The sequence below is a fragment of the Myotis yumanensis genome, unplaced genomic scaffold, assembly GCF_028538775.1.
Source record: "Myotis yumanensis isolate MYYU_CA2020_CCGP unplaced genomic scaffold, mMyoYum1.0.hap1 SCAF_15, whole genome shotgun sequence".
Classification (NCBI taxonomy): Eukaryota; Metazoa; Chordata; class Mammalia; order Chiroptera; family Vespertilionidae; genus Myotis; species Myotis yumanensis.
This window is the reverse complement of record NW_027223766.1, coordinates 19051598-19066260: the sequence shown is the minus strand read 5'-3', so window position 1 is coordinate 19066260 and position 14663 is coordinate 19051598. Positions and strand designations below refer to the sequence as shown.

General features: G+C 40.6%; 1 protein-coding gene and 1 pseudogene across 1 annotated transcript; one reads left to right on the top strand and one right to left on the bottom strand.

Moving 5' to 3' along the window:
• Positions 1–9630: 9630 nt before the first annotated feature.
• Positions 9631–13919, bottom strand: TCF24 (transcription factor 24). Its single transcript, XM_070392352.1, has 2 exons — positions 13530–13919; positions 9631–10237 (listed from the first exon to the last, which is right to left on the bottom strand). The coding sequence occupies exons 1-2, from the start codon at positions 13917–13919 to the stop codon at positions 10124–10126; spliced, it is 504 nt and encodes a 167-aa protein (XP_070248453.1). The 3' UTR covers positions 9631–10123.
• On the top strand, positions 10601–10689 carry LOC138993607 (U6 spliceosomal RNA; annotated as a pseudogene).
• Positions 13920–14663: the final 744 nt, after the last annotated feature.

Sequence of the window (14663 nt, the reverse complement as noted above, 5' to 3'; positions counted from 1 at the left end):
ATTGAGCTTGAAACCTGGATATGTGCTCTGACTGGGAATGGAACTGGCGAATTTTTGGTGCACAGGATGATGCTCAACCACCTAAGCCACACCAGCCAGGGCAAATTATAACTTCAAAAAATAGTCATTCTTTGACTGTATGACCAGGATTCCTTATCCAAGAATATGTTTTTATTGATTTTTAGAGACAAAGGAAGGGAGAAAGAGAGAGAAACATCGATCACCCATACATGCCCTGACTGGGGATCAAAACCGCAACCCAGGTATATGCCCTGACCAGAATCGAATCTGCAACATTTTGATATATAGGAGGACAACACTCCAACCAACTGAGCCCCCCAGCCAGGGCTAGAAAGTTTACTTATTGTAGGTAGACATACATCTGGATTCAGGGCATATAGGACATTTTTTCTTATAAGCTGTCAGAATCTATATTTTGTACTTACACATGTAAATCTCATTAGTAAATTAATACATTTGGCCCTCAGTCCTTTTTCATACTTAGTGAATGACTTGGAGAACTTCCTAGTTCCCCTAGATGTTTGCAGCAGAAAATGAGGTTGAACTGGAAGGAAGTTGGCTATAATAACCATATGCTTGTGCTTTCCCATGCTCAAGAGTAAGCATGTCAAAATAGAGTTAACGCAAGAGAAATGTAAATGACCCTAGTCATAAACGCATGACTTTTATATATAAGATCCTTTTACCTCAGGCAAGATTATTTTTAAACATAATATTGACATTAAGATAATCATAGCATTTATACCTCTCGTCAAGGTTAAAGTTCCAAATCTGTGAAAAATACATTAAATTGTCAGAAAATAGGGCACTGATCTGAATGAAAGTTGATTCTTAAACACTTAAAGTACATGAACTTTACCGAGATAATTTTGGTAAAAATTACCTAAATTACTTATGATTTCTGCCCGGATCTAAAATAATGAGTGGCTTTAATTGTCAATGTGAGACACTAGGGTTTTCCTTTTTTGTTTAAAATTTAAGTATGTTAAGACTAAGCCATGCAAACAACTACTTAAATCCTATGACAAATCTGAATGTAATGGAATGTTACTAAAATTATTCAAGCTGACCAATGGGCCCTGAGGGGAAGTCGATGAAGGGACTTCAGGGAAAGTTTTCTTCTTTGATGAAAATACATATGGGAAGAAGCAGCTTTTTTTTTTTTCTTGATATTACCATCTGTGAAAGAATTCCTGGCATTACTGAAGCTATTTTGTTAAAGAGGAGCTTGCCAGAGATGGCAAAGTAGAAAGAATAAACCAAGCAACATTGAATAGTCAACAAATTAACCAGCCAGGGAGCCACTCCAGCTTAGGCTTCTTGTTATGTGAAATAATAGGCTTTCTTACTGTTTAGGAAAATATTTAAGAATGATTACTTAGAGAGTTAAGAATGTGGAAGTAATTGAAAGATTCAAGCTAAGGTTAAATTATGATGGTATTCGTACCTTGGTGATGGATCTAATAAAAATCATGTCCTGAAATTAACACCATATTAAAATTTAATAAGGTGTGGATTCTGAATGTTTCTTCTACAATGTCTTCTGGTACATATGCATGATAGTTTTTCTATGTTCCACTGCTGTTCTTGTAAACAAGATCTAAAAACAAAACAAAATAAAACCCAAACCCTAATTTGTGGCATTTGCAGATTTCCACGGTGTAAATACTCCCATTTTGGCTGATTTCAAGCTACCATTTAACAACTGGCTCACAAAATACCTGAATATTTTTTTTTAAATATATTTTATTGATTTTTTACAGAGAGGAAGGGAGAGGGATAGAGAGTTAGAAACATCAATGAGAGAGAAACATCGATCAGCTGCCTTCTGCACACCCCCTACTGGGGATGTGCCCGCAACCAAGGTACATGCCCTTGACCGGAATCGAACCTGGGACCTTTCAGTCCGCAGGCCGATGCTCTATCCACTGAGCCAAACCGGTTACGGCAATACATGAATATTTTAATAATTAATAATTGGCTCTTTTAACACATCATTGTCCCTAGGAGCTAGATGGAAGGATAAATGCATCTTCATACTGAATATAGTATAATTGCTTTCCAAGTGGTGGTGGTACCATATTCTTGTAAGAACTTGCTATTTTCAGAAGTTAAATATTTTTGCCAGCCTGATAAATATAAAATGATATTTACTGCTATTTTAATTTGCATTTCCCATGAGGTTGAAAGATAACTTTACATGTTTTCTTTTTAATCTTATTTTTTTTCATGTTTTTAATCATTTAGGTTTTCTCTTTGATAAATCATAGCTTTGACCAATTATTTATTGGAGTATTTGTAATTTTAAAAATTGATTTATGGGATTTCTTCACATATTTTAGATGCTAATCTTTAATTGATCAATAGTTACATGCATTGCAAATAACTTTTCCCAGTCTGTGGTTTTTTTTTTCTCATTATGTTTATGGTGTTTTATGTTGTTTGGAATTCTATATTCTTTTCTCTGCTTACCAATATAGCTCCCCAACCCCCAACACTTCTGCATTTCTGTGGAAGATTTCTGGCTAAAGCCAAATCCTTTAATATGCTTTTAAAGACCCTCCTTGATTTAAAAATGAGGAGTGAGCCTGGCTGGTATTGCTCAGTGTCATCCCATGCACCAGAAGGTCCCCAGTTCAATTTCCTATCAAGGCACATGCCCAGGTTGCATGTTTGATCCCCAGAGGGTATGTAGGAGGCAGCCAATGGATGTTTCTCACATCAATGCTTCTCTCTCTCTCTTTCTCGCTCTCTCTCTTCCTCTCCCTTCACCTCTCTCTAAAATCAATTTTAAAATAAATTGGGAATAACGCAGTATTTATTCCTAGGATTTTTGTGAGGATTAAATGACATAATATATGTGAAGTATCCATCCCCCTTCTCCATGCACTTTCTTTCAGAGCCGCATATTTTTCTCACTTCCTTTTCCCTGTGCCCAGAATGCTCTTCTTGTTCCTCTTTGCCTTCTCAGGAAACTCTTCCTTGATCTCTTAAGACTTGGTCAGGTTCTCATGACAGATAGATACTTTTGTTGCTGTCCCTGTAGCCATCCCCAGCCCTCTTCTCTGATAATGAAACTCTGAGTTCTTCTGTGTTGTGGGCCTACTTTTAGTGCTGAGCCAGTGTGTACGTCTGCTTCCCCCGTCTCCTGTGGTAGATGCTGGGACTGGCTCTCTCGGTAGCTATTCCAGTCTCCTTTTATCTGCATTTTTGTACTTCAGAGACTGAAAAGCTAAGTATTATATATTCCAAGACTCTCTTACCAATAGGAGAATTGGGACCTGCCAATCAAACCCATTGGTGCAAAAGTCTGAATTCTAAATTGAGTTATGTTGGGAGAAAAGCAAGCCAGGAGGCATCTGTTTTGCTGGTGTATATGCAGCAAAGACAGTGTGCTTCTGGAACCACTGTGGGGGCAGCTTCCCATTTGGCAGGCAGAATCCAGACCAGGGCAGAAGTATCGGCTGCTTTGGCAGCCCAGGTCTGTGGGATGACTTTGGAAAATTTTCCTATAAATTCAGACCTAGTTTGTTTCATTCTAATAATTCGGTAAGTCACTGATAATCTATATATATAAAAGCCTAAGCTACTAGAATGACTGGTCGCTGTGATGTGCACTGACCACCAGGGGACAGATGCTCAATGCAGGAGCTGCCCCCTGGTGGTCAGTGTGCTCCCACAGCCAACCTCCTGCAGTTCCTCCCATCAGCCAGCAGGCCCCGATCACCTGATTGGGGCTGGCTCCCAGGCTGGAACAGGGAACCGAGGGTACGTGGCGGCGGACATGGCCCCATTCCCAGGGGGGCTGAGGGCCGGCTCCCTCCTTGGGGCTGGTGGACAACCTCCTATGCCCTGTCCCTCCCCCAGGCCGGCAGGCCCCGATAGGCCCACCACCCACTCACTGCGGTAGTGGTGCAGCAGTGAGGGAAGGAGTGGGGGGGAGGTGGGGAACCGAATGGTGGCGGGGCGCCGATGATGTCTGCATCCGGTGTCTGTTCCTTCTGCACCGGGCCGATGACCGTCGCCTTCTCTCTGGCCCAGCCCTGATCAGCCTGGCCCCGATCGGCCTGATTGCCGGCCAGGCCTAGAGATCCCACCCAAATTCGTGCACTGGGCCTCTCGTCTATAATAAGCCTCTTTCTTTTTAAACTAGTGGAGCAGATACCAAACATCCATATATCTTCCTTATACCTGAGGATGACCCTGTGACCCAGATCTGACCAATGAGAAAAAAGTAGAAGCCTTGGACCCTGATAACTTTATAAAGTTATCACTTGTGGGTTTCTTTTACATGAGGGGGAAAAAAAAACTTCTAATCTATTTAAGCCACTGTAGTTGGGTCTTTCTTATTAGCAGCTGAATGTAATTCCTAACTGATATAGTAAGCAACGAGCAATCTGTGCCATAGCATTAAAAAAATATTTGTGGACCAACTGATGATTGATGAATAAAGGCACTGAAGCATGAAATAGGAGTGTGTGTGTGTGTGTTTTCTACAACTTAAAGTATAATGTAGGAAGTGGTTGAGAGTAAGGGCAATGATATAGGTAGGGGTTTCATAGGCCAACTTAAGTGGTCAGGCATCACCATTAGATGCTAGCAAACCCGTGAAGGTTGATTCTCAGATGTGCAATTTTGTTAGGTTACTTGAATGCAACCAATACTGAGGTCAGGGAAAACTGTTAAATCTATAAATTGTAGGTAAAAAATCGATGAATACCTGTAATAATTATTCTGATATACATTTGTGAATATAAATTTAAGGGAAAATTTTAAGTGTGGAATTGCTAAGTCAGTGCCAAATTGTACTTAAAAGAGCTTCCACTCCAATAGTGCAACAGTCATCATTTCCCCATTCTCACCAATAATGGGTATTTTTAATTTGTATTCTTTTCCCTCCACATTCCTCCACTTAATATTATGTAGGGGAAGGGGAGAAGGCACGAGGATAAAAATAAGAGATTTATTTTCATCAAAGACATGCATGCTCCATTCCAACATTATGGGTAAAACAAGTTAACTCCAGTATGCCAAAAAATTAGTCATCATTACTTAGCTTCTAAGTCCAATTAACCAACCCCCCCATTTTATTGAGATATAATTGACATATAACATTGTTTAAGGACTACAACATAATGGTTTTGATATCTGTGTGTTGGGAAATAATTACCACAGTAAGTTCAGTTAAAATCCTTCATCTCACATGGTTACAATTTTTTTTCTTGTGATAAAAACTTTTTTAAAAATATATTTTTATTGATTTTAGAGAGAGAGGAAGGGAGAGAGAGAAACATCAGTGATGAAAGAGAATCATTGATTGGCTGCCTCTTGATGCCCCCTACAGGGGATTGAGCCCAAAACCTGGGCATAAACCCTGACCGAGAATAGAACCATGACCTCCTGGTTCATGAGTGGACGCTCAAGTTCAACCACTGAGCCACATAGGCCAGGCTAAAGGTGGATCTTGAGTAATAGTTATCACCTCCCACCATTCACTTTAGGGAAGGGAGGGCACTAATATAATCAAAGTGCATATTCCTTAGAGTGGTCATAAACCTTGAGTGGAGCTCACATGGTTGGGGGGGCGGGGAAGACCAGGCCAGCAGATATTGTTTCTGTCTTGGGTCAAGCCATTCTCACTAGCACCATCACTCTAGACATCGTCCAACCTCTGGTCTTGGTAGTCTGGCCAGAGAGGGAAATAGAACCACCTGGGCCTAGTCCCTCCTGAGCCCCAGTGTGGCTGCTCTCAACCTCTCAGGCCATGTGTGGCCCAGAATTAGCAGATTTTTTGTTGTTCTGGCTTTATCCTGAAACCAGTTCTCGTTTTCAAGTCAGTCTCAGAACATTACACTTCTAGCCTGATTGGACACTGGCTTCCTCTTTCTAAAAGGAGGATCTGGGAACAGCTTCCCACCTCCCACCTTCCTCCTCTTCCTCTCCTGGTTCTGCCATTGCACACTTTTTCACTTGGTGATAGCCTACCTTTCAAAATGACTCGCTCTAGCGTCTTACAGTTAGCAAGAGGCAACGATGTGCTGCATACAGAATAGAAACAATCTTGCACAGGCCTTTTTTATTTATTTTTTAAATATAACTAATTTTTAAAAAATTTTGACCCACACGATATACCCATCTATGTAAAGTATTAAAATGCCTTATAATAGCACACATTTAAAATTTTTTGAGTAATTTCAGAACTTATTTGAAAATAAGAATGTTTAAAATAAATTCTTATTTAGACCTCACATTGTTTTAAATGGCCCCCATTTTCCAATGGCCATCAAAATGGACACAAGTGATTTAAGTCCAATCCCCAGAGCTCCCCATGGACATAGTTCTTGGTCCTGAGAGGGCAGGAGGGCAGGAACGCATGAATTTCTTCAGTCACATTCATATGCACAGGAAATGACTATTGACATAATCTTTAAGCCTAATAGTTAAGATTATTCTTCAGTTTGTAATTTAAAAGCTTCTGACAGCTAAATGCTGTGGTATAATTTATAATGAAAGAGTTTGAGTGATTGAGGTGTATTTCACTGAGCTGGTTTCTCTTATGAGTTGAAACTAAGACTTGTATAAACATAGGGAGTGAAGCCCTCCCCAGGTTTATGTAGTTAGGCAAGAATACTTAATGTCCCTCATTCCCAACTGTGCTGCAGTACCATCTGGGCCGTACTCCAAGTTCACAGGAAGCAAATCTATAGAACTTAAAGGGCATTAATTTTTTTTTCAGTGAAACAGTCATATATAAGACCACCATCTACCAGTATGTAATAAAAGTACACATTAATTTATTTGAAATATACAATTTTATAATACTTCCCTAGTGCTCCTTTAAAAAACTTGGAATCTTATTTCAGATATTTTTTAAGTTATAATAACAACAAAAACAAAACTAAAAATTTTAAAGTGTGTACCATGGAGAAAGACACCAATAGTATACTACTAACTGTAAATAATTTGGGAAACTATAGATATCGCAGAACTACTCTTTTTATTACCAAGTAACATGTGAACAGATATCCCCAACTTTACCCCAAACACCCACCTCCACTGTAGGACTTTTATTTTCCACTTCATTTATTTTATTATTAATTTTATTTTTTAAAAGGAGTGTATACTATATACTTTTAAAATAGCTTATTGATGTATAATTGGTGTACAATAAACTGCATTGTTTTTTTATAATCAGAAAAATAAAAATATTTTTAAAGTCTGTTGGAATTCATGCCTCTCAAAAGGCATTTCCTTCTCCCCCCCAAATTATCATTATAAAGGAATTTAAATGTATCTCATATCGCTGAGAGAGCTGAGTGAACTGACAGAAATTGACCTTGCAGATTATAGAATATTGTGATCCAAATATACCCCCTCTCCAGTCTTAACATATACTTTATTAAAAAAATATATAATGAAGCTAAAGCCAAGTAGATATCTACTAGAAAGATTTTCAAATGTACCTTCAGCATTTGTTAAATAGACACAGAGACAGATGCAAATTTAACAGACTAAATTAATTTTCAATTAGAGCTTTATTTTAGTAATATTCTTTATCCTGACCATGCACCATTAATGAAAACAGCATCCTCCCTTGAACCTTTGGGTGAAAACATGCAATTTCTCTCTGATACTTTCCAACCCACCAAAATCTGTTAGCATATTTAGCAATTTACTAAAAAGTTATGAAAACCCATGACAGAAATATACTTCTTTGGCATTAAAACATTTATATAACTGCCGAAACCGGTTTGGCTCAGTGGATAGAGCGTCGGCCTGCGGACTGAAAGGTCCCAGGTTCGATTCCGGTCAAGGGCATGTACCTTGGTTGCGGGCACATCCCCAGTAGGAGATGTGCAGGAGGCAGCTGATCGATGTTTCTCTCTCATCGATGTTTCTGACTCTCTATCTCTCTCCGTTCCTCTCTGTAAAAAATCAATAAAATATATTTAAAAAAAAAAAAAAAAAAAAAAAACATTTATATAACTGGACAAGAAGAAATAAAAAGTGATACTATAAAAGGCAAAGTATCTAACAATGATTTAGAAAAGTCTGATAATCAACAAGTCATAAATTTCTCCCAATTAAATGCTTTAAGTAAGCACTGTAGCCAAATAGATTAGCAAGAGAGCCATTTTTCTGAAATTCCTCCTATCAAATGTAGAGTTTATAGTTCATTTTCAGGTAACTTTAAAGAAGTTTTGATTTTATTCCTTAAGATAAAAGATTATTCTTAGCACTTTTTTTTAATAGTGAATGCCTGAATCCATAACTCATTTTACTTTTTATCTCTTTCAGTGTTACATGAGTAAATATGTTCACAAATGTTTAAATATACAAACATTTCACTAAATATCAATATGTACAGAGTTTTGATTAATACATTTTCTTTTAAAGACACACTTCCATCACATTACAAGGAGATATTCACATTAAAATAATGAAAGTTACAAACTATCAGATAGGAGGCAAAACATGCTGATGTTTGGCTGAATGAACTAAATGGTAGTTTTTGCCTTAAATAGTCTTTCATTTCACTGCCAAACCTTAAAGAAAACTGAGGAGCAAATAAAGTGGTGGTTCAACTGCAATATTAACTCAACCACGCCCCTTAATATGCCTTTCTGTTTGCTAATCTTGGATCAAATTCAGCAACTTTAAAACAGGGTCACTGAGAAATAAATGAACTTTACATTTGGAAAGTGGAATAATAGAAGACGGAGTAAAAAACAAGGGAAATAAAAGGAAATCTAAGTCAGCAGAAACATGACAAAAGAGATTGGAGATTTTTTTTCAGGTGTTTAAAGGTTCAGTATGTTCCCTGACCATTATCTCTACTTCATGGCACCTGATGTGCAGTGTGGTAGGAGAGGCCCACAGCAGAGGGCCTTCCCAGGCTGTAGGTTCTCATGGGGCGGGTTCAGGAGGGCCTGCTCTGGCCTGATGTCTCAGGGTGGTCCTCAGACCCCCTCGAGGCACAGATCAGTGGCAGAATTCCCAAATCAGACAGGATGTCTCCCATTTCATAATGGCCAAATAGGTAGACTGTGAACCGAAGCTGACAAGGGGAGAAGGAGCCCGGCCAAAGCTGTGACTGAGGGTCATGGGGGCTCACTCTCTAGGGTGGCTGCAACCATACCTTCTCAGCTAGTCCAGGACCTGAGAGTAGGGTGGATATGGAGTGACCAGGGAGGAGGGGGATGAGCCCTGCTGCCCAGTGACACCCATCTGCGCTGCAGGGATTTCCAAAACCTTCTACAATTTGGAATTATCTATAATAATAAAAGGGTAACACACTAATTAGACCGGACGATCCCGATGAAGCTGGGGGTGAGGGAAGCCCAGGTCCCGGGTGCCAGAGGGAAGCCGGTGCCAGTGCCGGCAGCCGGGGCAAGGAAGGCCTACGGACCTCTAGTAATTAGATATTTAGTAATCCTCTAGGATGGTGGGCAAGCCCTGTCCTATGAAGCAAACAATTACTTTTTTTTCCCTTTTTGTTTGAAGCAAACAATTTTTAATATTCCTAACAAGTTTTCTAAGAGGGAACAATAGCTAGATAAAGAAGTTACTACATCATATTACCTCAGCAGTCTTTTCACACATACTCAGCTAAAACTGAATAAATGATGTCACACCTTCCAACTGAAATAGCTTCTCAGACCAACTTTAAGCATGGACTGGTTTTTACAAAAATGAAATACTGGTATATTACAAATACAGCTTTTATTTTTGTAAACTAGAAAGACTCTCAATAGATACCAGCTTTTCAGTTTGTAATAAATACACTACAGAGTGTATGCATTCTATGGATATATATACAGTTTTTTGCTTTTGTGTGTCTTTCCTTTTTTCCAATAGTTTCTCCTGCATTATATAGTAGTGACTATGTCTCAGACTGAATAGATAAGCTTTGTTTTATACAAGACCATTTCATTTCTCATTTATTTAGATTAGACAGGTAAATCTGAAAACTCAACTATGGATTCATATGTAAACTTTCAGAAATGATGTTTGTTATGTCTGATGTAATAAATACAGAATTATTTCATGCTATTTAAAAACAATAGACACCACTTTCTTTCAGCACCCATCAGGGGACAGCCTAAGGCTGTGAGTCTACTGGAATATTGCCATGATTTGCTTTTTCTCCAGAGACAGAATGCTTCAGAAACTGACCAGTAGCACCGATGTATAATCTTGATCGCATGGGCCATTTCTGAAAAAGAATGTTTAAGCAAGAATCTAAAAGTTAGTATTTATGGCAGTTATAATCTGTAATAATAATAATTCCAAATACTTCCATGCAAATGCAATCATATAGTTATAGCTAGTAACAAGTGTAATTATGAAGTCTAAGGGATAACGTGAAAAAATATTTATTAATGCTAACAATGAAAATAAAAATATACCCAGACTTTGATTGTAACTATATAAAATAGTATGTGTGCATGTGGGCAAGAAATCATGGAGAATGAATATAATAACTGTAGGAAAATTTACCCACAATGTTTTAATTTCAAACTAAGCCTAAAACAAGATCCTTGGCTTTAAAGATATTTTTAAAAGTTATACATGGTAAGTGCTCTCTTCTGCAGCACATATACTAAAATTGGAATGATACAGAGAAGATTAGCATGGCTCCAAATTCATGAAACGTTCCCTATTTTTTAAAAAAAATGTTATCCATGGTAAGTATTATCTGTCTCTACTTATCAAAGAACTACAGTGAACGGTGACTAATTCAACTATCTAAACATTTTAGCTAGCTAAAAGCAATATCTGGAAATTACAAATATTAGAATGAGACAGAACATCCAGATTAAATGTCTGGATATATTGGCTCTAATCACACAGCTCTAATCTTTCAATAATCATCACATTGTATTCTAAATTCACCTTTAAAATGAACAACCTCTCAAACAATATAATTGATTGCCAAATAGGCATGGTAATGGAAAACCATATTACATAAGTAGCCCTTTCAGAATGGACCTTTCCTTTTTGGGAGGGTGTTGTCATATAATCAGTTTAGTTCTAAGGTCCTTGGAATACTAAGGGCTAAAATACTTTTAGTTAACCAAAAAGTGCAATAAACAGACCATTTTTATTTGCATTAGATTAATCAAAGATAGATTTAATAGTTAAGCATTTTTAGTAGTGCCTGTAAAACAATGTGTTATGGTTTCAATTATGTATGTGAAACCTCTTTCCTCTGAACCTCCACAGCATATGATTATATCTCTCTTATGGCACATACAACATTCTCCCTTACATCTTTGTCTCTCTATTCATTCAGGGCAGGGATTGAGCCTTACCCTTAACTGTATTCACTCTGCTAACACAGTGCTTTCTTTGCACATAGTAGGCACTCAGTAAATGATTTTAAAACAGACTAGTCACTTGTTCAACCACCATCAATTTCATTAAGAAGTAATCTTTGACCTTGTTTCATTATCCCTACAGTCATCTTTTAAAATCAAAACAATCCAGAGGGCAAATGAGATTTAGTTTTTCCTAAAGGAGTTACAGTACTACAAAAACATTTGGTACATGAATCAAGTGCAAAAACAAAACAAAACAAAAAAACCCACCTCTTGTTAAGCTTATTATTACCTGAAAATTATGGTTCTAACATTATTCAAAAAAGCACTGCAAGAAACTAAGGTGAAGAACAACTTGATTTATCATCTGAATTACACCTCTCACAAAGAGGCATTTACCAGATGCTTTTTGTAATAAAGTCTACTTAATATTTAAATGTCAAGTAAAAGAAATCTATTAATATATATTTGAAAGCAATCTAATGCACACCGTAATACAAACCCCTTAATAAGAAATGACTCTTCAGACACAGCCGATTTAGGGAAGGAGGTGGCTAAGGAAGATGGTGTAGGTGAAGGTGGCTGTGTGACCATGTCCTCCCACCCTTCCCACCCTCTAGACAACTCTCTTCTCTACCTATTTTTTGTTATGGCTATAAAGGTATTTCCCCTCTGCCTCACTCCTTAACATGCCTTTACTCTGGGATCCTATTTTAGGCCTGGGGTGGGGGCTCCTGGGGCTGGTCTTAGGAGGGGGGTAGGTTGCAGACTGCCTTGTAACCCCTGGACACCCTCACATGGGTTTTTCTGTGTTCTTTCATAAGACTCTTTGAAGTCCAATAAAACATGGAGATTTTATTATTTAGAAAAAAAAAGACTTTTCAGCTGAGATTGTTAAACAGGGTGGGGCAAAAGTAGGCTTACAGTTGAGTATGCCTAACAGTTTATTCTTGTATTATTATTTATTAATTATTTATTATTTTCCATTTGAACAACTGTGAACCTACTTTTGCTCTACACTGTATATAACACATGAATGGAATAGGAGCTTTCACAATTATAAATAAATGATATTTAAATTTTTTATATTTAATATTTAAAATAGTGTTAGCCTATAATCAGGTTGATTATATTTGCAAAGTAAATTTTGTTACACCTCACCACAACATTTAAAGTTCAATTAATATTAGAGGGTGTACTTTTTAAACATTTCAATAATGATTATTCAATAATTTATTGAACACTGATATATTTAAGACTAACGCATAATTGTGTGTGTGTGTGTGTGTGTGGCCAAATACTTCAGAATGGTGGAACCAAAAATTTGAAAGTTTAGATTTAGGAAATATAAGGACGATTTCATATTTTGAACAGAAAGCCAGATGAATGTAGAATTTCAAAAAAATCAAGTCTAGGAGAAAAGGACAATGCAGAGTCTAAATACTGAGCAACCTACCTATATGTAATGTAAAAAAATTATACAAAACGTATTTTCTTGGCTAACTGTCCATTACAGAATTTGAATATAGTATTTAATAAGATCACTCAACGAATATACCAATTTATTATACAGATTACATAAACACATTTTAGTTTTTCTAACACTCTTGGTGGCTGTCTAGTCCATGATCGTTAACCTTTATTAAAACGTACTGAAATATACTTTGTGGGGATGCAAAACGGTCTCATTTTGTTCTTACCAGTTTTACAAAATATTTTCAACACTGGTTTCCTAGGAGTACTAAGGGACAGATAACTCCATTACCCCATAGTTCATAAACATTTAATTCATGAAACTTTTCAAACAGCTGGTAAAACGACAATGGAAATGTAACTATGTAAATTAAAACACTTAAAACCAAAAAGGCTCATAAATATAACTGATTGTAAAAATTACCAGGATGTGCAACCGAGCGCCTCATCAGGCACCCCGAGAAACCTCTCACCAGGAAAGGGCATCCTGTGGGTTGCATCCTCCAAGGAGCGTGAGACTCCCTACCCAGCACCTCGGTTTAAACCTGCGAACAGTTAAGCAGTGGGGACCTCGAGGGCCAAGTTCCCGCGGCCGATCTGTCCCCTGCCTCTTTGGGTGAGGGCTCGGAGGCAGCTGCCCAGGTGCTGGCAGACCGGGCAAGTCCGGGTGCCCTGCTGCCCGCCCCAGCTCCGCAGTGTGCCTTGCCCTCCTACCTTGACAGGGTGCAGGTAGCCGTCGCCACGCAGGGCGCCCAGCCCGGGGTCCGCCGGCGCCTCGGCGTCGTCCTGCAGGCTGCGGGTGAGGTGAGCGATGTAGGTGGTGGCCAGCAGCAGCACGTCCAGCTTGGACAGCTTGGTGTCCGGCGGCACGGACGGCAGCGTGCGCTGCAGCTCCAGGAAGGCGTGCCGCAGAGTCTGCACCCGGCTGCGCTCCCGCGCGGCGTTCGCCGCCGCCGGCCGCCCACCGCCCGAGCGCCCGCCGCCGCCCGCGCCCGCCGGCCCTGGCCCGGTCAGCCCGGGGCTGGAGTCTCGAGTGGAGGCGGCAGGGGGCGCGGGCTCGTTGCTGGAGATCAGGGGGCTGCCTGCGGGGCCGCCGCGGTCCATGGCGACGTCCCGCGTCGCGCGCCCTGCAAAGGACCGAGGGCGCAGTGAGCAGCTGGGGCCCCGGTGGCTAAACCGGGGAGGAGCAGCCCTCTCGCCATCCCTGCGCGCGCGCCCGCCCGGCCCCCCAAAGTCCTCGGGACCTTCTTAGCGAGGAGGCTGCTTTGATTGCAGCGCGTCGGACCCTGCGTCTGGGGAGACTTTGTGGCCTGAGATTCCTGGGCGCCTTAGGAGGCCGAGGAGGGGCGCGGGGCGGGCTTGGCTTTTCACGGACAAATTAAGCGAAAGTGCTACTCCGCCGCGGAGGAAAGCTCGGGTTCGGCACTTGTTCGCGCTCCAGGACTGTTATCCTGCCGGCCCCGCTGAAAAGATAGTGCTGATCGCTTTCGCGGAGAGCGGTACCCACGGCCGCCGCCCTCGTGCCATTCGCTCCGGAGGCACGGGGCCCCGGGGCGACGGCGGGAGCCCAGGTAATCTCTGCAGGAGGAGTGGAGGGCCCCTGGCCTCACCTCGGACTTGGTCATCCGCTACCCTCCGGGCCCGGGGGTGCGCGGCGCGGCGCGGCGGGGGTCGGACCGGGGCCTCACCTTTCCTGGAGCGGCCGTGCGGGGCTTTGCTCCGCTGCGCGAGCGGGCACAGAGCGTCGAGCCGGGTCAGCGTGGCCAGGGCCGCGGTCGTCACTCCATCCTCGCCCCGCCGGAGTCGACGGCCGCTGACAGCTCCGGGCGGGAGCGCCTCTAAGCGGGC